General features: G+C 43.0%; 1 protein-coding gene across 2 annotated transcripts in view; it reads right to left on the bottom strand.

Moving 5' to 3' along the window:
- kif13ba (kinesin family member 13Ba) overlaps positions 1-24,770 on the bottom strand; it is a 48,005-nt gene that overhangs the window by 7,016 nt on the left and 16,219 nt on the right. Inside the window, exons 3-37 of one of the 2 annotated variants that reach the window (XM_061068552.1) lie at positions 21,756-21,768; positions 20,898-20,958; positions 20,693-20,785; positions 19,758-19,938; positions 18,590-18,677; positions 18,019-18,153; positions 12,213-12,325; positions 11,809-11,920; positions 11,458-11,670; positions 11,264-11,374; positions 11,032-11,166; positions 10,512-10,642; positions 10,270-10,356; positions 9,818-10,008; positions 9,441-9,720; positions 9,192-9,354; positions 8,952-9,107; positions 8,619-8,768; positions 8,180-8,305; positions 7,873-8,046; positions 7,565-7,722; positions 7,326-7,458; positions 7,066-7,221; positions 6,845-6,944; positions 6,622-6,748; positions 6,436-6,491; positions 6,133-6,257; positions 5,300-5,575; positions 5,062-5,214; positions 4,850-4,927; positions 4,210-4,260; positions 3,919-4,075; positions 2,974-3,071; positions 2,165-2,227; positions 152-746 (exon numbers count right to left, since the gene is read on the bottom strand). In XM_061068552.1, coding sequence (XP_060924535.1) covers positions 152-746; positions 2,165-2,227; positions 2,974-3,071; positions 3,919-4,075; positions 4,210-4,260; positions 4,850-4,927; positions 5,062-5,214; positions 5,300-5,575; positions 6,133-6,257; positions 6,436-6,491; positions 6,622-6,748; positions 6,845-6,944; positions 7,066-7,221; positions 7,326-7,458; positions 7,565-7,722; positions 7,873-8,046; positions 8,180-8,305; positions 8,619-8,768; positions 8,952-9,107; positions 9,192-9,354; positions 9,441-9,720; positions 9,818-10,008; positions 10,270-10,356; positions 10,512-10,642; positions 11,032-11,166; positions 11,264-11,374; positions 11,458-11,670; positions 11,809-11,920; positions 12,213-12,325; positions 18,019-18,153; positions 18,590-18,677; positions 19,758-19,938; positions 20,693-20,785; positions 20,898-20,958; positions 21,756-21,768 — 5,039 coding nt within the window. The remainder of the gene's footprint in view (positions 1-151; positions 747-2,164; positions 2,228-2,973; positions 3,072-3,918; positions 4,076-4,209; positions 4,261-4,849; positions 4,928-5,061; positions 5,215-5,299; positions 5,576-6,132; positions 6,258-6,435; positions 6,492-6,621; positions 6,749-6,844; positions 6,945-7,065; positions 7,222-7,325; positions 7,459-7,564; positions 7,723-7,872; positions 8,047-8,179; positions 8,306-8,618; positions 8,769-8,951; positions 9,108-9,191; positions 9,355-9,440; positions 9,721-9,817; positions 10,009-10,269; positions 10,357-10,511; positions 10,643-11,031; positions 11,167-11,263; positions 11,375-11,457; positions 11,671-11,808; positions 11,921-12,212; positions 12,326-18,018; positions 18,154-18,589; positions 18,678-19,757; positions 19,939-20,692; positions 20,786-20,897; positions 20,959-21,755; positions 21,769-24,770) is intronic. The other variant, XM_061068553.1, reaches the window with a different exon arrangement.

The raw sequence follows: 24,770 nt of genomic DNA, 5'->3' as shown, positions 1-24,770 counted from the left end.
TGTAAATATAAATCCAGATAAAAATGTGGATCTAGTGAATATAAATGTGGTTTGATAAGGAGACTGTTGGGCCTCGTCAGAGGTTTGAACTCTCTGAGTGCCATTCTAGTTTGTGTGTGTAATTTGGTTAAACCTTTAATCGTGTACTTACCTACAGGCGTATCCAGCTCCACCCCCACCCACACGCCCTCAGCAAACTGCGTCATTCCCATGTAGCGCACTGTCCCCGCCTTATTGCCTCCGACTGTAACATACGACCCGTCCGTCAGCCAATCAGGCAGAATGTCCACACGGCTGCGCTCTTCATCGTCCACAAAGATTTCTAGCCGCTCAAACCCGTCACCTCCTCCTCCTGAATTTACAAGCTTCGGTTTGGAGAAAGAGTTTTCCGCCTTGCCGTTGTTGTGATTGGCCGAGCTGTTTGAAGAGGGTGGCGCGATGACGGCCATCTTGGCGGCACACTGAGAAGGAGAGGTCACAACATCGTTCCTGTCAGCCCCCTGCTGCTGCTGCTGCTGCTGCTGCTGGGGATTTGAGGGTAACACGGTCTCAGCCGCCAGGAGGGAGGAGGACGAGGAGGAAGGTTGGAGGACGTCAGACAGGGTAACCGTAGAAACGCTAGTGGAGAAGTAGCCGCTTGACGACTGGCTGAGGGGGGTGATGTCATGCGGGTCATGCACAGGAAGAGGAGGGACTTCTGGGAACTCTGCCCGCTTGTCTTTGGTTGGGGGCTGCAGAATAACGGTCTACAGGAAACCCACAGTTGCCGCAGGAACGGAGGGAGAGAGGAGAACATGCAGACAAGGCAAAAAAATAAAAAAATAAATCAGCACTACTATTCAACTTCCCTATATATGCTATAATATTTTTTTTAGCCCAAAGGAAGGAAGGTAACAAGTGCGTGGTCTGTTATGTGGTTGTATTATTTATATTAATTTCCCTCATTTGCCTTTTACTTCTGGAACTGATCAAGAACCAAAGTGGAACCAGAAGAATAAATTAAGTTGATAGCAGTAATTTAGAATTACAGGAAAGATTCACATTTTGTGTCTTATTACAATACTGACACGTCCACTCATCACTGTTATTGTTCCTCCTCTCCTTTCTGGTCGCAATTAGTTCCTTCGTAAAGTGGTTTCAGTGCAAGTAAATCCTCATTCTGTGTAAAAACACTGTTCAAGCAAAGATACTATGAGAGGTTTGCAGTCTGAGTTAGTCAGATCTGGTGCGTGTCCTCCAGAGCTGCTGTGTTTATAGTACGATAAAAAAAATGAAAATACAATTGGGTGTTTTTCCATTATAGGGTTTAAGAGTTAGAATTGCTCTGATGCTTCTGCCTCTCTCTTTGCAACTCCCCTATTAAACAAGTCTGAGGCCAGTATGGACGGATGGAACTCAAGGGACCAATAATGCTTCAATGTGAATATGTGCATGTAAGAGTTTTACTAAAATAAACTTGACTCAAGGGTGTAGTTCACCCAGAAATGAAAATGCACTCATCATCTACTCACCCCAATGCCAAATGGGGGGTGGGGGGGGTGGGTGAAGTGCTTGAGTCCACAAAACACTTTTGGAGTTTCAGGGTAAACAGTGTAGCTGATTAGTGACCTATCTTCAGACGTATTAAAACAACAGAAAAAACACAACATGCCTCCATACTGCTCGTGTGGTGTCATCAAAGTATCTGCAAGCCCCGACATTTATATTTGACTTGAAACAAGGTCATTTACATCGTGTTTAGACCAAAAGATGGTTCCTGAATGCACCTTGTCGGAAGATATCAGCAGACATTTCGGTTTAAAACTTGGTGTAAACGACCTTGTTTCAAGTCAAATTTAAATGTCCGGACACTTGGATGACACCACACTAGCTGTATGGAGGCATTTTATGTTTTTCACTGTTGTTTTATTACGTCTGAAGTAGAACTCAACATTGACTTCAATTGTATTGGATTCTGCTCAAACAAAGTTTGCCCCTGAGACTCCAGAAGTATCACACTTCACCCCCCTTCCCCTATCGCCATAGTGGTGAGTAGACGTTAAACTAAATTTATTGGTATAGTAAAAATTGTGAATTCAATTTGAAGTTACTGATTAACCAACAGAAGTGATAAAACAAACCGAAGTCAACATGTAAGGGGAGGGAGGACGGGGCACAATCTCACCGTCTCTGTCTTGACTCTGTTGTCGTCGCCTCCGGGTGATGTCACAATGCGAGGCACATGCTGCTGGGTTACAACAACCAAGGTCAGGAATAGGAAAGAAGGGTACATGTATGCATGCACATATGTTCACTATACTGGAAATGTACTTGTCGTAACAGTCTAGTATATTGTTTTACTATCTCCACCAGCGCTACCTTGATCCTACCACGCACATGTTAACACAATCAAATAAAGCTCCACTCAAAGTTCCACTAAAGCGTCATACAATTTTTTTCTCCGATTTGGCTTGTAAATCAAACAATATCCGTGTGTGTGAGGTAAATTATTAACTTAATTACTATTGAACTACTCGGTTCAGATTCAGACATGAAAAACTAAATGCCTTTCGGGGTTCGGGTTTATTTATCTCGGGCTCGGACAAGTTTGGACGGTAAAATGATTTCTACTGAAGAGTTTCACCTCCTCCAGCTTGATGTGTCATTCTGTGGCAGGATGACACATCAGGCATCAGCAGGAGGATCAGTCAGACTCACCATGTCTCTTCTTGCACGTTATGTAGTGATTAAACAAAGTTTGGGGTAGGGTGTGACTCCCTGTCGTCAGTCAATCGTGTAGTGAGACCTCACAACGACTGCGAGACTAACAAGACAAGCTGTGAACTGGGCAGTGATCTGATTACTATGAAAATCGGGATTGAAGTGAACTGAAAATGAAATCCAAGTGCCTTGCTCAAGGACATCTTGACTGTAACTGTGGAAGCAATAGAGAAGGTTTGTGTCACTGGGCTCTACGACCCAGTTTCGGCTGACCTGCTGGCTGTTTGGCGACGGTCTCAGCTCCTTCTTTTCATCTCGTGCAGGAAACAGGGACTTTAGCAGTTTGGGCATCTGAGGAACCAGCGCCTTCACTGAAAGATAAGAGGCAGCAAGTCCTAAGCGACCTGGGGGAGGGGGGTGGGGAGACGAGAGAGGAGGAAGAGGAAGTAGAAGAGAGGAAGGAGGCAAGGAAACAGGAGGAGGTACGGGAGGTAGAGGACGTGTGAAAGATTAAGACAGGAAGTTGAAAAGCGAGTTCAGGAAATGGCCAAAACCCCCAAACACAGTGAAAGACTGACGAGAGAAAACTTCCGCCGGCGCAGGCGGAGATGGTTGTTTGAGCAATTACAATGAAAAACATTCTAGGAGCAGTCTATTAACTGGAATGAGAAATGAATCAAAAATCAATTAACTCTGTTCATTTTGAAAACAGAATTAATCTCAAACATGTGTCACAGTACCAGGGAATGTGACTGACATGGAAAAATAAATCACTAAGAATCAGTTGACAGAGAAACAGATTGATTAGACACTCTAATCTCAAATCATGAATATGAGCAGAGAGGAAAAGGCATTCACAGCATGAAACCAAGAGAGGGAAGTAAGAGGAGAGATATTACACATCACATTTGCTGGGAATGATGGGAACAGAGAATAGACCCAGTGTCTTACAATGTAAACAGTGACACACGGGATGTTGTAGTAAAATACGCTTTTATGGAAACATCAGACAGAAGAAGGGAAGAGGTTGAAAGACCAAGAGGAGAGGGCGTCAAAATAAAAGGATCATAGAGAAGAAATGAATTAACCCAGAAAAGAAAAGAAGAAGGAGAGGAGAGGAGAATGAAAGAAGGAGGAGTAAGAGAGTAAGATGGACGAGTACAGGGTAGTCACGGGGGGAGAGGAGAGACAGAGGGGGGTTAAAGGGAGGAGGTTTACCTTGCTCTGGTTCCTGATTCTGTGGCGGGGTTGTAGCAAAGGAAGTAGTGGATGAAGAAAGGGAGCTGGAGTAGGTGGACGGGGAGGAGGCTGGGCGGGGGAGGGTGCGGTGAAACTGAGAAGGCATGAAGATGTCCTGCTGACTCTCCCATCGGCCCTGAGGAGGAGACAGGCGCAGAGACGACAGGACGAAGCATGAAAAAGGTGAAATAACTATCAGATATATGTACTATATGTGTTTTAAAAATTTTTTTTACCATATGTCAGAAAAATCTACAAAAAGTATTTTACCTTATCGTCCAGCAGGCAGGTTGTGGATAAATCTTGCCTACTTCCAGACAGCTGAGGATGGACAGAGATCATATTACAATATACGAGTATCATCTCATAAGCCGCTTTCAGACATGCATTGAACTCCAGATAATCTCCTGACATTCTCCAGAGGGGCTGCATGTGAGAATGCAAATGTACGAATACGTTTCTCTTGCCAGTGTAGTAACTCCAGATAATATCTGTATTAGCCAATGTGAGAAAACAGCATGTGACCCTCCAGAGGATTCATCATGGGCAAGTGGGTTTGTTGATGATGTTTTTCTACTACATGGAAGACGGAAAACTAAAATAAACTTGAAGAAAACAAATATCTCCGGATGAAAAAGCGGTGCCATACACATAGAGGAACCGAAAAAGATGTCAAGAGAGCTTTTGGTGAGAGGACCACTGCTGGTTTAAATGTGCTGTAGACAGAAAAAAGTGATCTCTTCAGCACAAAAAACTCCCTCAGGGAGATTTCTGTGTTGCTGTGAATGTGTCTGAGCTGAGAATCTCCCACTGCATTCATATGTGAAAAGCAAACAGGGAACAAAGTCCGGGCCCAATTCTGTGGACATTCTCTGGAGTTCATGGCTGAAAATGTCTTTGTGATTTTTACCCTGTGGACAGATGGAGAACTTATGCTCCGTCTGTTGCTCCGGCCTCTGCCAGCCAGTTGCTCCTTCACTGCTACCTCCTAAAACAAACAAACAAACAAACAAACAAACAAACACACACATTGATAGTTTGTAGTTTTATACTAGCTCTAAATATATCATATCTATCGTTTTGTGTGTGTTTATATGCATTTCTATCAGTTTCTCTATCTACCTGTCTTAGTCTGTCCAGAGTCAGGATGTTCTCCAGACTCATGACACTTCGGAGGTATTTCTCGATGGCAGCCTCTTCATCTCCTGACTGGCTGTTGTGTGCGCTGGCGGCGAGGTTGGCCAGCATCTCCCTGTCCTCTGATCCAGGGGCATCCTGATGGGACAGAACATATCAAAACACATGTTCAGTAATCCACTGTGTTGAACACAGAATGTCTGACATCTTTTCATTTCCTCACCCCGGGGATGTTGGAGACCACCTCAAACGTGACCCCACAGCCTGGTATGGTGCTGCGGGTGGACATCCTTCTGAGGAAGTTGTGGGCAAAGCCTTGGCGGCCGGGATTGACGTTGACACAGATTCTCTTCCTCAGCACCAGCTGCATGTCGGCAGGATGGCTGAGCTGGACCATTACTCTGATAGTCAGGTATACCCGCTGCTCGGGCCATGCTCCACCACGGCTGAGCTGGGGACATTCATGGATGGTGGAGTCCCATGATGCCTCGGCTTTCACCTGTGGAATCGACACACACAGTTTGTCAGTGAAGTTGTTGAAGATAGGGACTCCAGCAATGGAGGTTCATCCTCACTAGGGTTGCCACATTGTTATCTGTGTTACACAGCGTTCAAATAAATACTGATTATATAACTTTATAGACAAAAACCCATTTGGCTGATTTTTGCAGATCAGAAGTTGCACCCACAACAATCAAATAAAAACTTTCATTTGTAAAATACTAGATATCAATACTTAGCCTGACGCTATAGTTATATATAGAAAGTGTCTGCTCAGTGCAGCCGCAGGGAAGCGGAGTCTTATCATGTGGGAGGAGGGAGGAGAATTGACAGACAGTGGCACAAGGGGGAACCCCAGGGAGGAAAAAGCGCCTATTTTGCAACATTTCAGATTTAACCTGATGACACAAGGGAACATAACATTGATCTGCAAACTCTGATGTCTGACGAATGTGGCAGCATCACGAGATAACAATTCTAATCCACACACACGCACGCACTAGATCAAAGTGTTACTGAGCCTTCATGCCACACCATTTCATCCCTGATGCTCACCTCTGCATCATAGTGTTTGACAATTTGCAGGTCAAAGAAGTCATCCTCATCTTCTCCACTCAGAAGCGCATCCAAACCTCCGGCCTCAGGAACCTCAAACTGGTCCTGAGAGCTGAGGTCATCGGCTGGAGTAACAAGAAAAAAAAACATTGTAACGCAGCCTGAGAGTAGAACAACACTCTTTCAAGCATAAATTACTCAACCAATAAAAGTGTTTCTCAATATAGATCGTAATATGATCTAATATAATTATCGGTGTATGGATCAGAATTAAATGGTTTGACACCCAAAGAAGTGACGTACGTTTGAGGTTCAGGAAGAGGACAGGAGTATGAGTCTCCATGCCCGGCAGAGGAACCCTGTGAACACACATGCGCAGCAGCTCGTCATCATTACGAGTATTTGTCTGTACCTTCAAGTGATGTAGTTTGAACAAGAGGAAACATTCAATAAATCAGAGACAGGAACCCGTCCTGCCATGTGTCGCACCATTCAGCAGGCGCTCCGGGAATGCCGCTGCCAGCAGAGGGCACCATGACGGCGTTTCTCTCCTCTGTCAGAGTCAAGCGCCACTCCAGCAGCTGAGCCTCCCTCTCCATGTCATCCTCTGTCTTCTCTGTGCACACAACAATACTCAAACATTTAACAAGCCCCTCTGAAGACACTATGGACGACTACATCCCTGAGAATTAAGGGAGCAATTGTGTGTTACCTGATTTGCTGACCAGGCTTTGCAGGTGTTGGTCGAGGTATTCCTGTCTCTTGGTGAGAGCGGCTAACCACTGCCCCCGGAAACGTTCCAGATCTCTTTCCTGTCCAACAAAACAGTCACTTAATCATCTTTGGCGTCAATTCAGCAGCACATTGATTTAAGGTTTACTGAAATTAGGTAAACAGACACTTTGGACAGACATATATATTCCACTGATCTACCTGATAACTGTCCATCTCATCTTCTTCCAGGTTTGCTGCAGTGTTCCTGATCTCAACGCAGCCCACCGACACCGCAAGCACTATCTCTGAAATCAGAGGCATGGTGCCCGAGTCCTGAACTGAACGCACGTCCACCTGGATCCGCCTGGACTGACCCTGAAGATGAGCAGGGAGAGGAAGTGTAGAGGATAGGACATAAGTTAAAACATTTTAATAATATTTAGAAGTCGGCATGTTTGCAGGAGTTTGCTTGTTCCTACCTGCCGAAGCTGGAAGATTCCCCCGGTCCGTATATCTCTAGCAGGAACCACCTCCACTGGGACAAACTCTCCGTTCTCGTTTATCTCCAGGATTTGAATCCACAGCTCCAGACGACGTGTTACCTCACTCCATCTGCAAAAAACAACATCATCAACACATCTCGGAAACAATAAGACACTGGTTTTGCATCAGTTGCTGGAAAACTAGTCTCGTAAGCCAGACTCAGGTGAGTGTCTACCTGTCTCGTAGTGTGCGTGTCTTGGCCTGGATGATGCTGAGGTCCCACAGGGCGGGGTTCCTGCCTGCATCTGCCTGCCTGTGGCCATAAACCTCGATGGCAACAGCTCCTTCTGTGAGGTACTCGATGAAATCCTCAGTCACTGACACCGCCAGTTCCTACGGTGCCCATAGAGACCAATGTCATATTCACAACCTGGACGTGAACACTTGCCCACCACTGTTATAAAAATCTTCCCACAAATGACCTATGAAAGCTGTTAAGTTTGTTGCTATATGACATGATTGTCCTCCCCCTCCAGTGCTCACCTTGCAGCTGTCAAACACCACCATGCAGTGTGGGTCCTTGGTGCTGGGTGACGAGGAGGATGGGTCGACTTCAGGAGCCACGATGATTGGCTCAATCTGGTCCCAGAAGGAGTACTGACAGAAGACGAAGTTGGAGAGGTACTGGGGAAGACCAGTGGCCTGAAGGATCTTTATCTGCAGAGGATGCACAGGCCGACGGTCATTTAAATATATTAATAATTCAAAATAAAATTCCAAATCTTGCTCTTTCTACCATATCACAGTAGACACAAGAGAAAGTGCCACTCTGATGATGTATTAGTCTTACCATGCATATAAATTTGCGATCCTGGATCTCGTTGTCTTGGTTGTTTTCTGGTTCGTCTCCTCCAGCTATGTTGTCCTCTAAGCCGCCTCCCACCCGCACCACCTCCACATGGAGACGCCCTGCCACCTGATCACAGAGAGAGGAGGGAACACAAAGACACAATGGAAGATTTAACATTTAATAATCCTACTGTCCGTTTGTCTTTTCGTAGAATTTTGGAATAATTCATAATCATTGTGGTAACAACATTATGGTCTTAATGTGACCTTTGACCCTGACATGTTTCCCTCTGTTGTGATGGTGATGACCCACTGATTTAATCTTCTTCAGTTGATCAATGAGTCACTCTAGACAGGTGTCAGAGGGATCACTACAAATGGATGGGGGATACATCTATTTCTATACTTTTATATTCTGTGTAACTGAACAGTATCCCTACCTCTCCCTTCTGGTTGATGATGGGAATGGCGTACTGCAGCTTGACATCGTAGAAAAGACAGGACAGGAAAACATTGGCCACGCCGATCAGACTGTGGTTTTCCTGCTCGTCAAAGAACGGGTCAGCCCGACGGAAATATGAGCGCATCACCTAGACAAGAGGAACCGAGAATTATTTTTAAATAAATGCAAGTTTTAGCACTTTTTAATCACAAGTCACATAATCAACACAGTCATTTATGTGTACACTCCTGCTACTGATGGTGATGTCATTGTCACCAGGCAAGGTTATTATTTGAAGACTTGACATGGCAAAGTTGCGGTGCTAACTCACTGGGTTGTCTTGGTGATTTTGGTGGTAGTCCTGCCACTCCTGGTACAGCTCTCTCATGTCAACCAGTCGGTTCTCCATCTTCTCCAAGCTCCAGATCTGTTTCCCTCGACAACGACGCCGGACTTGAATCGCTGGTTCACTGAGCACAGCATCCCTCTACACACAGACACATGCAGATGTGATTAGGTTATGGATTACGAACAGAAGAAAGGAGACTTGCTCATGAGTGTGTTTGTGTACCTTGCGGTTTGCGTTGAGGTTGTCTGATGGGATCTGCAGAGTGACTCGGTACTCAGTGTTTCGCTCCAGCTCGTCGGAAATAAAACAGGCTTCTTGCACCAGGAGGTTTGCCCTCACGATCTGCTCCCTCAACCTTCTCAGACTCCTCACCAACACTGCCTCCCTGCAGGGGGTGTCAGGGTAGAAGAGGAAATGTTAAATCTGCAATAAAACAAGCATGCACATGCCGACACAGTCACAGACACTCACCTGTCCTCATTCCACTGCTTCAGTCTGCTCTGAGCGCTGGTTGAATGGCTCATCCCTCCCATGCTGAGTCTCTCCAGGCTGCGGTAGTGTGACTGTTGTCCTGGAACTTGCTGGCCGGGCGTCGCGACTCCAGACTGACCTGTGGACAGTCGGTCCGGGTTCAGCTTCTTGCGGAGCTGCTGGAGTTCCTGCTCGTACATCTGCCTCTGCCGCTCCAGAGCAGAGCGCTTCTCCTCCTCATGCTGCCTCTCCAGGGACTGGAGGACGGCCTGCATGGGGTCTGACAGGACACAACACAAAAGAGTCAGAAAACAGACACAGGAAAATGAACTAACATTGCAGTAAATAGATATTTCATTTTCCCAACGTGTCCTTACCATTATTGCCCAGGGCTTTCATCATGACCTCTGTTTGGGCGAACTCGTAAGAGAAGCTGACTTCACTGGACACTTCGCTGGCTGAGTCACCATCTGCATCCAGCTGTTCACTGCTGCCACTGTTCTTCATTACTCCTCCCTCACCAAACTCTTCCTCACTTCCACGGGAACGTCGCTTAGGTAGGTTGATCCTGCAGGTAGGACGCAGGTTTATTATTTCTGATCTTTGGTTTCATTTGGTTAATTTGCTCAAAACCTGATTGTTCCATCTTCAATTTGTTAAATTAACTGAGTAAAAATGTTGTGATATAAAATAATACTTGATTAACTAATTAACACCAAATAGAATAGAGGGATATCCTATGACATGAAAAAACGATGGAAATTAACAACAACATTTGAACTTTATTTTCCAAACAACATGAAAACCTTAAGGGATTGTATAAAATTACCTAAAGAAGTGATTGTTTCCCCAGAAGATTCGGTCTCCATGGTGAAGCTGCAGAGCGCTGGTTACTGGAGAACCATTAACACATGTCCTACAACACAATGGAAACAACAGTGTCATTGGGATTTACTCTTAAAAACCGATGTTTCTTATTGTTAACGAATCATTGATCCTTGCAGTGTTGCTTTCCTCCCTAAAAACAGAGAGTTGCTCAACACTGGAGCCTGGCTCTGTTATGTAACTTACCGAGCGTTGCGATAAGGGGTGAGGACAAAAGCAGTGTCTGGCGTAATGTCGATGATGCAGTGTTCTCCCTGGATACCCATCCCACACAGCTGGATGTCCTGAGAGTCTGCGGAACCCACTTTGGTGTGTTCCTGAGACACAACATTTAAAGAAAATTAGACAAATACTTAAGTTTACTCCTATACCTACAAGTTTGTATTTCATTTATCAGTTCTTATCCAGGCCAATAAACATCAATATATTTTCTCTTGAAAGCTGTTTGATGCTTTCCACTCCAGCAGCTACTGTCATTCACATTACACCCGCCGATTAGTTGTTAAAAAGCAACTTCAGTCTGTATAATGCAAACAGTGCATTTGTAAGGATTTTCTATTTCAGCAGGGATGTGATGTTTTGAATCTGAGTCTTACACAGACGCTAAATGATTAGTCCCACTGGTCCCACTGATGTTTGGTCAATAAGAGAAAACCTAACAGATAATTAAGAAGACGAGAGCATGAGGAGCACAGTGTGTATGTACCTTCAGGTAGTACACCAGCAGTTCATTAAGAGCAGGATCCGCATTAAGGTTGACGAGAAAGCTCTTGTCATCTCCGACTTTAATCCCTGATGACTGGAGAGAAATACCCAGACTCTCTAACTGCTTCTGACGCTCCTGCAAACACACACAAGGACAAACATCATACTCACGTAGGGATTAAAAAGAGAAATTCAGAAAATCTATTCAATTATCAGATTTTTGTTTGTCTGACCTGTGCAACCTCCTCCGTTTTGCGAAGCTTTTGCTCCCATGTGATGGTCATCTCTTGAATCAACTTCTCAGACTCTTCCAAGCGCTCCTTCAGGTCAGGAGCCTTTAAAGACTGGAGAAAGAAAACTGTGAATGAGCGCGGGGGAAAGCTGAGACTTTAACATGCAGATTTCTAAGATTTTGAAGCTGTCTCACCTCTGCCTGTGTGAGCTGCACTCGCAGTTTCTCTACTTCCTCTCTGAGCTCCCTGATGATACGAGCGTTGGGGTCTTCATTAACGACAGCATGGTTGACGATGCTCTTAGCTCGGTCTGCGTAACGCAGCGTCGACAGCGTCTCGTCATAATTGTCTGCTGAAGGACTCACGGTCGCAACCATCGCTGTGCGACTGTTGCCCCCCAGACAGTCCTGGACACAGGAGAGAGGGGCAGGGAGAGAGAAAGGAGTAGTTTAATTAGATGTGTTGCGTTTATGAGACAATGAGAAAAATCCACAAAATAATGTATTTCCTCTCTGTGGTGGACATGCAAGTCTATGTTTCTGTACCTTCAGCAGCCATGTCAGAACAGAGTCTCTGTAAGGGACAAACTTGGTCTTGTTTTTGGTATTCCCCTGTTCAGCCAGCGCAGAGATCACCAGGCCGAGAGTCGTCAGAGACCTGAAACACACAAATATACAAAAAAGGGGCTTTTCACTTGCTGCAGTACGACTATCTGGAGGTAAATAACATCAAATTCACTAAAACTGTAACATTATCTCTATGATTTCTTACACATTTTCAGGTTCAGTGCGCGTGCAGAGTGATTTGACAACTCTCTTTTGAAATAATACAAATGGGAAATAAATGTAACACGTCTGTAAACAATCTTGGAGTTCAGGTTCAAGTAAACAGCCTAAATGGGGAAACAAGCAATCATGAGTTTGTAAATGTGTGGTCAGTTTTTGCATACTTGTTGATGTTGCTTCCTTCTTTCAGTCGTTCTCCTGCGGCTCCAGTTTTTGCTGCTCGTTCACTCCCAGCCAAATCTACCAGACTCAACCGACTGACCTTTTCACCACTCGTCTAGAAAAAGAGACAGAGAAAGAAACGTCAGATTATTAACTTAAATGTTAAAGAGAACAGTTAAACTGACAAACTTGCCGTCATCTTTTACTTAAAATTTGCTGTATGTCATTTTCACTGTAACCTACTGTTCATCAAAAGCTTTTTCTGTCCACAAGTCATTTTAAACTATGCACTTTTCTATTCATGTTGGTGGAAATGTATAGTTAATCCTACCTCAGACTTTGTCTCTTTTAGTCCCAACTAGTGACAACAGGATATATTAAACATGAAATACTACTGCCGACAAATAATTACACCAACCAACTTGAAACTGACATTCTGAATGTAACTCAAAGCAATAAATGCCACTATCATCAGGGCATGTTCTGTTGGTTTAGTTGGGAGTGTGACGTGGTTGAGCATTTTCAATTCTGTCCATGTTTCGCCTGATCATCTTCTAACAGCTGCCACACATTTCTGATTCAGGGTAGGATTCCATATGGCAAAGAGTGATGTAATGTCCAGCCTGGTGTTAAGACATACAAATATACAGATACAAATATCCAGGAGCTGGAACATTTATGCAGATCTTATGTGCTGATATTCCTGAAAGCAGCTATGCATCTACATAAGGTCTGACCAACCTCTGACGGGACATTAATCACCAGAGACTCCACACCAAGACAATCAACTGCTGACTTTTCCAACAGCTTTCAACCGAGCACAGCCCTGATTTGTGAGCATCAGAGCAACACAGAACCCAGATAATAAATAACGAGGCATTTACTTTTCATCAGAAACCTCCCCTCATTAATTAGCTGGGAAGTTAATTTGGGCTGGAAGCTCTGGTCCATTATCGCTCTTTTCTCACTGTCTTTAACAGCTAATGCTGTTTTTGTAAGGCTTTGGTTTCCCATCTTTAAGTATTTTGTTGACAGTTTCGCTCTGTGTCTTTCCAAGAGCTGTTGAGGATATAGATATCACTTCCCCATCTGTACTGTACAGATCAGATTCCCTTCAGGTCGAGCGTGACAAGCCAGTAGCTGACAAAGCTGAATGTAACACCCGATCTACAACTGCAGCCAGAGCAGAATGTCCGCTGATGCAGTCCTGTGTCTGCACTGGACCGGTAACCGGCTATGCTGTTGAATATATCTGATAAAGAACTACTCAGGTGTTATACAGAAAAATATAAATATTATTATATATCAGCAAGAATAACAACCCAGTGACCTCTGACACTGATTTACTCATAATATCAAGCAAAAAAAAAAAATCCTTAAGTCCTTAAGTCTCAAGAGGATTGAATGTAAAAGCCAACTCTAGACTGTTATTTATTTCTGCTTACAAACACAGCTACATAAATCAAATCTGCAAATTAAGCTGACTTTCTCTTTCATTCTTTCCCTCTATCTTTATTGCTGCTCCCCTCCTTCTCATTCACTTCTTCTCTCTCAGTCTTCTTTTAAAACGAGTCAGGAACCATGACTGACTCATCCTTCACTTTTGCCAAGTGCTGGCTCATGTGGTAGCTGCTGGGTGGTATTGTAAGGTCTCCACTTTGCAATGCAAAGTGCCCTGAGATGATCTATATTGTGCAATAAAAATGTAATCAAATTTCATGGAAATTAATTGAATCAGTACTGGAGTAAGTCATTGTTGTATGTGTGAAGTGGTACGTGAGTTGAAGCAGTATCTGTGTTTGACTGATCAATAATACTCTGAAAACCCTGTCACCCTGTCTCTGTCTGTTCCTAAACCTTTGGAAGTTACAACATCAGTAACAGGGTCTATTTTAAGCACCAGAAACTGTTGTACAACAGCTAAAATTAGTCCCTTGCTCCTCCACTCGCCAAACCGTTTTAGCTCTTAAGTTCCTAAAAGGGGTCTTGGTCCCCCTGGTAAAGTTCTTTTAAACCAAAAGCTCAAAAGCTCAACGCTGAAAAGACCCAGTCATGAAATGAACTGATAGAGATCAACCTCTGGGAGTACTGGTAAAGATAAGCCTGTGGCCGAGAGTAAAGCTAACTATTAAACAAACAGGAGATGTGTATCTGTAACTCTGAGCAAAATGAGATCAGAAGACAGATAAAACCTGTTGTTTGTTGTTGTTGTAAAATAATATTTGAGAGGCAAACAGATGGAGAGGAGGCAAAGCTGGTGATTGTGTACATCAGCACATACAGTGGGAAGCAACAACTTACTGTAATTGAGTTATAACAACTGCTTAATGCAATAACCAGTGACTGGACCTTAACGTACAGAACCAGGCCCATTTACCTGGTGCTGTTAAACTCTGAAAGAAGTGGTTTTATTTAATTAGTGCCGGGTAATAAAATCAACAATTATCGAAACGTAAAGGTCCAGTATATATATATATACAATCCTTTTGCATTTCACGGCAGGAGGTATAACGTGTAGATGATCAACCTCAGATGAATAATACTTTGTCTAGTGTCATTCTCTGCCCATAAAAAAATAAAAATAATAATGTGACATGTATTGTGATGATCTGTGTCTATATCTGCAGATTTTCCTTTTTTTTTAATCTTGGCTGGTGAGATAGTGAGGAGAAGAAAATGCCAGCTCTTGTGGCATCGTCTTCCCAAATAAAAGATTCAGTTACCGGGACAGATGACACCAGGGTCAGTAACCAAATCAGCAGGAAGGACATTCAGCTCGTCAGCCTTGGCAGCTTTAAGGTTTTAGCACAGAACAAACGTCAGGGCATCATAACTACCCATGCTTGTCATTATTGATAAACATGCAAAAGATTGTCTGGAGTCAGCAAAGCAGGGATCAAAACAGCAAACAACTGAGGGTTTGGTGACAAACAGGGCCAAAGTACTAAGAGAATGAACTTTGAATGGAGTGTCTGAGCACACCATGCAACTGAAAGGAAACCCTTTGATGAGCTGTCGAGCTGCAGAATGACTCATCCAGCACTGAGTGACTCTGCTGTCTGCTTCACACAGATCCTGAGTCAGTAGATGGTGCAAATGAGCTCCACTTATATATCTACAGTCAATCCTCTAAAGCAATTCGTTTTGATATTTTGACATAGCCTATTTTTATACACATCCAATTAGTCATGTAAAATAACAACACAAGAGAAATGTGCAAAGTTTCAGTACTTCTCCCTTTAGAGCGGGATGAGAGATTTATGCATTTTACATGTTGTTATCATTTTCAAGACATGTTACTGATGAAATACACTGTCATATGCTAAAATAAAGGCAAAAGCATCATGGCTAAACAAGGGGAGTGATATTACAGCAGACTACAGCAGGGCTTCATAGATGAAAACAACAGTGAAATAATGAAAAAGATTCAGATCCAGGTAAGGTTCCTGCTGACCCAGAGTAAAGATCAGTAGGAAAGAGGCATGTCTGTGATAATTTGAATGGATGAATCTTCCAACTTTTCACGGACACGCATTTGAGAACCACTGATCAGGATGATGAGAAGTAAGTGCAGTGGAAAATCCTTTGTCTCTGTTGCTATTAATAACTGGCGCTGTTATTTCTGATGTTATTATTAATACCTTTGGGTACTGTTGCTGTCATAAGAACAACCAGTGTGCCAGTGGTTAACTACAACAGCTCTCCTCTAGCTGTCCCTCTCTTCTCTCTCCCTCACTTTCTCCCCTGTATGTGGCTGTTTACATACACACTGTGCATGGATTTAGCCAACACTCTGGGGACTAAACCAGATGGACGATAGTACGACTTCTCATTGCCTTGGGAACATTGTTTCATTGTTCAGCAGTCAACTTATTAACTGTTGTTTTCAGAAGTTTGCACACTGAGCACTTTTTATTGTCCACTTGCTTCTTTAGCATTTTGAAGACAGGTCTAGCATCCTCCACACAGCAACTTCTTAGTAACAACAAGCAACACAATGTGGAAGATAAAACCGGCAACTGAACTACACAACAACCCCGGCACATGACGTGCCCAAATATAGGCTGTGAACATTATTTCACACTGTACTGAAAAGAACATGTGTCCTACGTGACAGGGGCTTGAACCGGTCATAAATAAGTTTCTGTTAAATAATATGAGCTCATTTGAAATTTTCAGTTAATTTAAAATTTAAATACATTGAATTAAAAATAAATTTATTTAGAAAGTGGAGAGAATACAAATCACCCAGAGAAAAATAAACAACTGATACAAGCAACTACAGGATGTGTCAGCTGAGTGATTCCCTCACTGACTACACAGTGTTTGCTGTTTGCTTGATGAATCTACTGACTGACAGACTTTGTGACTCTGGAAGTTCCTTGAAAACAGATCATCCTGTATCAGCTGACGGTCTCACAGTCAAGCCTGTGAATTATTTACAGGATTCACCGGTGACAGGTTGGTCTGGAAAAAGAGTAAGAGCAGCAGAGGCTAAGTGGGTCAGCGGGGACGAAGAATTAGCCATTTAGGTTTTTCCTCAGAGTTCTGGTCAGACCGCTGAGCTGACATCACCCTCCAGCAGCCGATTGATCAACAACTGTTTGTACAGACCAAGTGCACAAATTGACACACGGATGGAGTCTGGGACAACAGAGGACCAGAGAGTAGTTTCACGTGTCCTGGAACAGTTCAGCGTTCCGGACAAACGAGAGAAATCACGGTCAATACTATCTATTAACTGTGTCATTAGAGTCGCTGTAACAGTGAATGGAGCCTTAACTGCTGTAAGAACAACTTGTAGCGGAGAGTGCAGCTTCATGTTGAATGTTTCGTTAGCCGTCACGCTGTGGCCTATCATTGCAGCTTGCTGTTAGATTATGTTGACAGCTGATGCCTGGTCACTGCACTGACTGTGCTCAGTGAGAGACAATATTTTCATGTTCGTTGCACCGCTGGTAATTCCATTCCTCCACCCTGCTTTCTCGCGGTGTGGGCAAAACATTTTTCCTTCTCCATCCATAGTGTTGCACCTTAGCCTGGGGTATTTGCCTCTCAATTCAGGCCAGACTCATATCCTTATTGGAATTAGACCCACCTAGTTTTTAGAAAAAACTTGTTCAGATGTGTTAGACCATGTCTAATCTCTGTTGTTACATGAATTTCTGATGGAATGGCGGTTTGCAGTTTAAAGCATGCACTTTATGGGCCTATGGTATTGCACCCGAGCCTACAGGAAATTAACGATCACATATTGTATATAATGTTTCTGAATTGGCTACAGTTAAGTTTCTATACTTTATTTACTGTTTTCTAACAACAGAAAGAGCTTATTCTTTAAAAATACTGGAATAAGTAAACAAGTACGACAAAGGCTTCTCTGGGCTCCAACCCCCATGCAGGTGCCATAGCCATTGTTTTCTGCGCCCTGTGGCTGTAGAAGCAGAGAGTAAACAATCCCTTTGCAGTGACCATGATCCTTTAACTCCAACTGTGACAGCAGCAATCCCCACCCCGTGACTATCCCAGACCTACCCCCTGCAGCCGAAGAAGGATCCACTCCCTGTGGAGGCCGCGAAAAAGCCAATTATCTAGTGGACTTTTACAATTACACATGATTGATGGCCAAACTAAATCAACCACACACTTAGAACAAACGAGAGCTCGCTTCAGCAGCATCAGCAGCACCGGGAGAAATCCTGCCGCGTCAGTTGGCCGTCAAAACATCCATAACGCCTTCCTGGCAAGTAACACCGCAGATTGAACCCAATTCTGTGGCAAACAGTGATTTGTATTATTAGGTCTTACCCCAGACTTCAAGTCCGTGAGTGTGTGTGTGAGGATGATGTTGAAGACAGCGTGTGATCGACTGCTCTCCTCGTTCATGTTGGTTGCAGCGACCGTCCGAGACTTATTCCCCTCTGACATTAGAGACTCAATGTCCTGTCAGAACAACAGAAATCACACCTTGATTAACAAGTAATAATAATGTCTTCCCATTTAGACTGGACTGTTTTTGTGTGTACCTAAAACACCTGTATCAGTGTTTGTGTGGAAGAACATTTGACTCGAGTGAAACTATGAGTATGAACAGTGTGCGTAAAACGAAAGAGACTGGGAGCCACAAAATAATGTCCTTTGCCCCCAAGAGGCTAATTCATCATCAGACAATAGCTGATGGCCTCCAAGATTGTATATTTGCTGACCATTGTATTTGATAAAGAGTGCCTATATAGGAAGCCTTGTTTAAACAACAAAATGTTATAAATTCAAACACTTTTCGAGCCATCCTCTTTCTGTCTAGTAGATGTTGGGAGTGTGATTGAGGGAATCGCTAAAATTAACGTGTAACAAACACTATTTGAGAAAAGTATTTTACCTTGTAGCAGGCCACTGCTAGTCGAGATAGGCCATCCACATAAGGACCCAACACTTTATGCTCCCTCACCCTCAGAGTTTGTCGACCCCTGGACAGAAACCAAAAACAGGTTAATAAAAACAGACAAACAACAATGTCACACTTTAAAACACCTTTATCTGCTGTAATAGTAGGAATGACTAAATAAACTCTGGCTCTGGCGACCACTACAACATTCCCCAGTTCACATAGACTTTTTGACACTTTGCTCTCAGACTCTGATTCAAACTTGCTGTGGGCCTGAGAACTTAATCATTCTCTGCTCCACTGCAAAGCCCATATGGCTGTCAGATGGTCCTCTCCTCTTTGGCCTGTTTTACAGAGGTTGGAGGTCATGTAGCGAGTGAGGGTCAGAGGTTATGTTGTCTGGGGCAGCAGACACAGGCCTGTGCTGCTGATATACTGCTGACCTGCTGGACATGAACTGGCGTCAGTCAGTGACTGCATGGCAGGATGATGATCCTTTTATCCACTGACCACAGCAGCTGGTGATAACAGAGTCGACCATAGACTTTCTCTGTTCTACCAACTAACATGTAGTTGAAAATTGAAAATGACTCAGGATACTGTCTGTTTGCTTAATCAAAATGGTAAAAATATGGGTGAACTACGGAGTTCAGTAAATGTCTGAAAGCAGCTATAGGGATAACATATATCTGAGGTTAATGCCCCAGTGTTTGTGACATTCTAAATTCAAATTAAGTGCAATGAAACTCCTGTCCATGGGTCATTTGTAAATTAATCTAATATGACTCTGGATCAACATTTAACTGTTTTTGAAGATATGTTTGGGCCTTTTTGTCTTTATTAATAGGACAGTGCAAGCGGGAAATGAAAAGAGAGAATGGGGAAGACATACAGCAAAGGGCCGGGTCGCTGCAGAAGGCTCCAGCTTCTATTAAATTAAATTAAAATCCTTCCACCAAGCATTATATTTCAATCACCTACAATAACTTAAATTTGCTCTAACAGGGTGTTCACATAACAAAGACACAATCTGCATAAAAACCTGCATAAAGTTTGGCTTGTGGAAGGGAATGTAAAAACAAATGCAGCTCTGCAGGTGGGTAGTGCTTAGGCCACTGTGGCCTTCAGTTCAATCTGTTGAAATTAGAGGTTGAGGTCATACCCTTTGGGGTCAAGCAGATCCCGGACCTTCTCGTTGTAGATCTCCATGTAGGAGACCTCAACAGTGAAGCTCTCCTGCTCCCGCTGTTCCTTCTGGGTTCGGTCAAACAAAGCACTGCACAGGCGCGGAATCAGACCTGGCTGGTCCACTGAACCCATCATTGTGTACGACTTTCCCGAACCTGCAGACAACACAGACACACACACATGCACAAACTCAAATGTGATGTAATGTTGCTACCTGAGATATAATAGGTGTATGAGATTATATGATGACAGACTTTGAGTCATGCTACTCCCTCTGAGTCATTGACTGTCAAATAAAACCTGATGTATTATACAACTCATCTTGACACTGGCCCTCATTGATTAATCCAACTTGTTTGACATATTTGTAAGGTGGGGATAGTTTATTATAGGTGAAATAAGGGAAGGTGCAAATCATGCCTAACGCAATAAAACAGGCCATTGCAGATATCTCCAACGTCTGCCTGACATTGGTGATGCGTGTTTGAGTACCAGCAACAATTTGCATATCTACGATGGCTCTGAGCTTTGGCATGTTGTTCCTTCTGGAGAAAGGAGAGGCTGACCAAGCTTCCTGCCCCAACACATCCCCACTGACGCTCCTCTTAATCATTTAACTAAACAAAGGCCCTTTGCCATTAATGGGAAATAGACATGTTAACCTTTGCCAAGGGGGTTATTTTTTCATCCCTGCTTGTTTGTTTTTTTGTTGTTGTTATTTTTTGTAGGATTATGAAACTTGGTGGAAGGATGGGACATGGGCCAGGCAATTAGTTTTTGGCAAGGATCTGGACAAAAGGGTGGATCCAGGATTTTCTTCACTTATTTAACATTGAGAATTAGGGCTTAGTCAGGGTATGTGCGTACTGTGCACAGCTCAGAACAGTGAGGTACATCACAGTAATTTACCAGTTTGTCCATAGGCAAATATACAGGCATTGTAGCCCTGGAAGGCATTGTTGAGAAGACTCTCCCCAAGGCACTGGAACACCACCTCCTGACCTGGAGACACACACACAAACACACAGAGAATGTCATCCTGTGCAACTGTGAACCATCTCTATTCAAAGCTTGGATGATGATGACATGACAATAACAGTGTTAATAAACCTACCTGCATATTTCTCTTTATCGGTATCATCAATGGACCAGAAACAGTGATCGTAGGCAAAGACCTGGAGACACAGCATAAAGAATACCAGCATGAGAGCCACGCAGGCTGGTTGAAACACAGCAACACGAACAATCAACTAACATTTCCTCCTCCTCTGGAGTCTCATGAGTTCTTACTTCAGAATATACTCAGTTTGTTGCTCAATCTTTTGAAAGCTCTGATATTTATGATAATGTGATGCTGGTGTGCCAAAAGATTAAGTATATTTTTATTTCTGAAACCTGTACTAAGGAATAACTTAAGAAGCTGATCTTCTGATATCCACCCTATAACACAAAGCCTCAAATTATGACTATCATACAACTTTTTTCTCATAAAATCATGACCTAATTCTCATAATATTGAAATTTTACTCTCAAGTAATATTATAACACTACTTTATATTCATAGTTTATTTTTGGTGAGAGAATACAAATATGAATTTTGTTTGTACATGTAAATAATAAATGCTTTTCTTAAATATCCAAGAAATTAAATCTAGATATGTAGCATGTGTGGGCATTTTCAGGTGAAAGAAAAAAACACATTAGGGAAATATCAATATATATAGTAAAGTAAATAAGAGAAGGTTCTTAGCAAAAAGTTTTCCTGAGATGTTAAATGCTAATTTAAAAAAGGCTCTGTTGGAAAATGTATTTAAACAAATTATTGTTTTATAGCACTACCTTTACAGTTGCACACATCATAAACTACTAAGTTGAAGAAATACATTGGCTTCTTTGTTTGACAAAGGTGATTCACTACCATGGAATTAGCTCAGTGTTAAAAATGTCTGTGTGCGTTTGTGTGTGCCGTTACCTTGGACTGATTCCTGATGAAGTTGGGAGGTTCAAGGTCCAGGGGAGCATGTGGAAAGAGAGATAACAACATTTAGTGCAGATGTCAGAGAGGATGCAGTATGCTAGACATTCAGAGTCAACATACTCTGAATGTTGGCTCATGTTGTTCCAGATCGAGAGCAGGAATCATTTATGTATCTCAGTGTCTGTCAGATTTTCTTTCCATATTAAAAAGTAGAGAATAAGACAGACAAAGAGAGAGTCACAGTCACTGGCCTCAAGCCTTCCTTCTTTTCACTTTAGTAAACACAATATCAACCTTTTGTGTGAGTGTGGGAGTGTGTGTGTGTGTGTGTGTGTGTGTGTGTGTGTGTGTGTGTGTGTGTGTGTGTGTGTGTGTGTGTGTGTGTGTGTGTGTGTGTGTGTGTGTGTGTGTGTGTGTGTGTGTGTGTGTGTGTGTGTGTGTGTGTGTGTGTGTGTGTGTGTGTGTGTGTGTGTGTGTGTGTGTGTCTTGTTCATATCTTGTTTGTCACATGACAAAACCAACTTCTCGGGGGATTTGGTGAGGGTGTCTGTCTGTGGATGTCAGGAAGGGCATTCGTCTTTGATGGCTCGGGGAGACAAAAAAATCTCTGGAACTTGGTGACATTGTGGGAACGTCTGTTAGTGTGTGCGTTCCAGAATGCGTGTATGCGTGCGGGAGTGTGTGTGTGTGGGATGAGTGGGTGGTGGAGGGTGTTGGTGCTGAAGCTGGCACAGTGTTGAGATAGTGTGTGAATCAGATGGTGCTGAGGAGGGGTTACTGTGTCGAGGTCACGCTCAGAAATGTACTGACATGTGGGGGAAAGGCCTTTGAAAGCTAAAAATGAATATTTGACATTTAGGATTGCCCACAGTCTCAGCGTGATATTCTAAAGAAAAACTAGGGAAACACATGTGCATGCCAAACACTCACGAACAGTACACACATGAACCCACACACAAACATGTCTGTATTATGAGCATTTAGCCAGTAGCAATGTCCTTTAATACGGATCTCCTCAGACTCCTCAGACCATTACTCCATCGGGCTATTTCAGCATGTTAGGAAATATCAGACCACGATCAGGACAGGATAATGTAGCAACTGAAATACTTCCTAAAAATTAAGCTGGCCCAAACACAAAGGCCAGAACAGAACACTGGCCCCAGGTAAACTGCCCTACTGCCCTGCTATGATAAAACTACACCTACATCTTCTAGAACACATGACCTACTTCTTATCTGTCTAAAATAACTAATAAATAAAAGTTACAAAAATAATTTTGAAATGATAAAACAATAACATGCCATTTTACTCATCCTGTGGGTGTACTGTCACTTCTCAATGCATTTTTGCTCTATTCTGCTTTCCACTTCTCACATATACGTGGGCGCCTTTTGACTGTGTATCATGTTCTTTTTTTTTGAGTGCTTAATATGTTCTGTCTACTTATGTGGGTACACCTGGGGATTAGAGAGAAACAGCATTTTAATCCTGTCTATGTCCTGTACATATGGCAGGATTTACCATAAAGTTGACTTTGACTTGATAAAGTTAAAAAAGACATAAACTCTGCAACACTTTTCACTTAAGGCTGTGGGAAAAACTAAGATGATGTTTTTTTTGTTTGATGGAAAACAGTGTATTTGAACACACAATCTATTTCACACAATTGTATGCATATTGCTGTGCAACTTCAGTTTTTGATACCTTAAAATATTTGCTTTAATTTGTATCCAAAACATGCAACAGCACAGAGCCTGGTATTCAGAGATCACATCCCTCAGATATAAAACATCTCAATTTATAGTGTTGGGCACAGGGTTGGAACCCTGCAAAATCTGAATGGCCATTAACTCGTTTTAGCAGCGTAATTACCTGGCACCAAGTAATTTTTACTGTCATCAGCTGATTCTGATACCAAGCTGGGACTGGATGTTTCATTTTAAAATCTCGATACTGACCCCATGCTTCTGAGTGGAAAACCCACACCATGCAGGTTACAACTGCTGGTCAGTTGTCTTTATTTTGTAAACGTTTTAAACCATTGTAATTGTTTCCGTGTGTGCTGGCATAGCAACACAAGCAGGGTCCTGTTGTTATACCTTGTGGACAAAACACAGGCAGGGATATTTAAAGATGCAACTCCCCACGATGCACACACCCCCAGCAAAATGCCTGGAGGATTTCAAAAAGCTAAATAATGCGTCCTCACACAAACACATACCAAGGAAGTGGTCAGACTGTTTTTGTGTTTCCCATCTGCCTGCCCTGGCAATGCGAAAACCAGTCCACTGCTTGCTAGTTTGTGTTCACTTGAGTGTTTCCAGGTCTCAGCTGAGTCCCAGGCATCAAAGCCAGTGTGTAGACTGTTTTTTTGGTTTGCATACAGCTAGTTTCCTGATTTACCAGTCCATATATCCCTAAAAAGTATCAACTTCAAAATGGACATTGGGAGGTCATATCCAGCACATAAACATTTGTTGCAGATCAGTAGGTCAACAATAATATGTCATGAGATTTGGTATTAAAATGAATAAAAGTCACTGACATGCTTTTTTTGTGATTGCATGATATTACTGTCATCAGGCCATTTTTGGGGGGCACAAATCACATAAGACTTACTGCAATATGTCACTGTTGGGACTCATGGGCCCTGAGGGAGCATAATACATAACCCCAGCAGCATTTGTGTCCTGATCCTCTCAATTCAACAATTCATTGAATGACATCTCCTGTCAGGGTTTTAATGACATTTTTGTTCCACAGACTTAATTGTTATGCCCTTGTCTGCTCCTCTTCACGTCTTCTTCACTGTTGGAAACCTCCTGTCATCTTCCTCTTACATCTGTGCATCGCTGGATCTGCCCACAGGGGGAGGGCAGCTGTCAGAGAGCTGCATAAAGTCAGATGATGACACACACACACACACACACACACACACACACACACACACACACACACACACACACACACACACACACACACACACACACACACACACACACACAC

The sequence above is a fragment of the Limanda limanda genome, chromosome 3 (assembly GCF_963576545.1).
Source record: "Limanda limanda chromosome 3, fLimLim1.1, whole genome shotgun sequence".
NCBI classification, from domain to species: domain Eukaryota; kingdom Metazoa; phylum Chordata; class Actinopteri; order Pleuronectiformes; family Pleuronectidae; genus Limanda; species Limanda limanda.
Note: the sequence above shows the minus strand (reverse complement) of the source record. Positions and strands in the feature narration are given on the sequence as shown.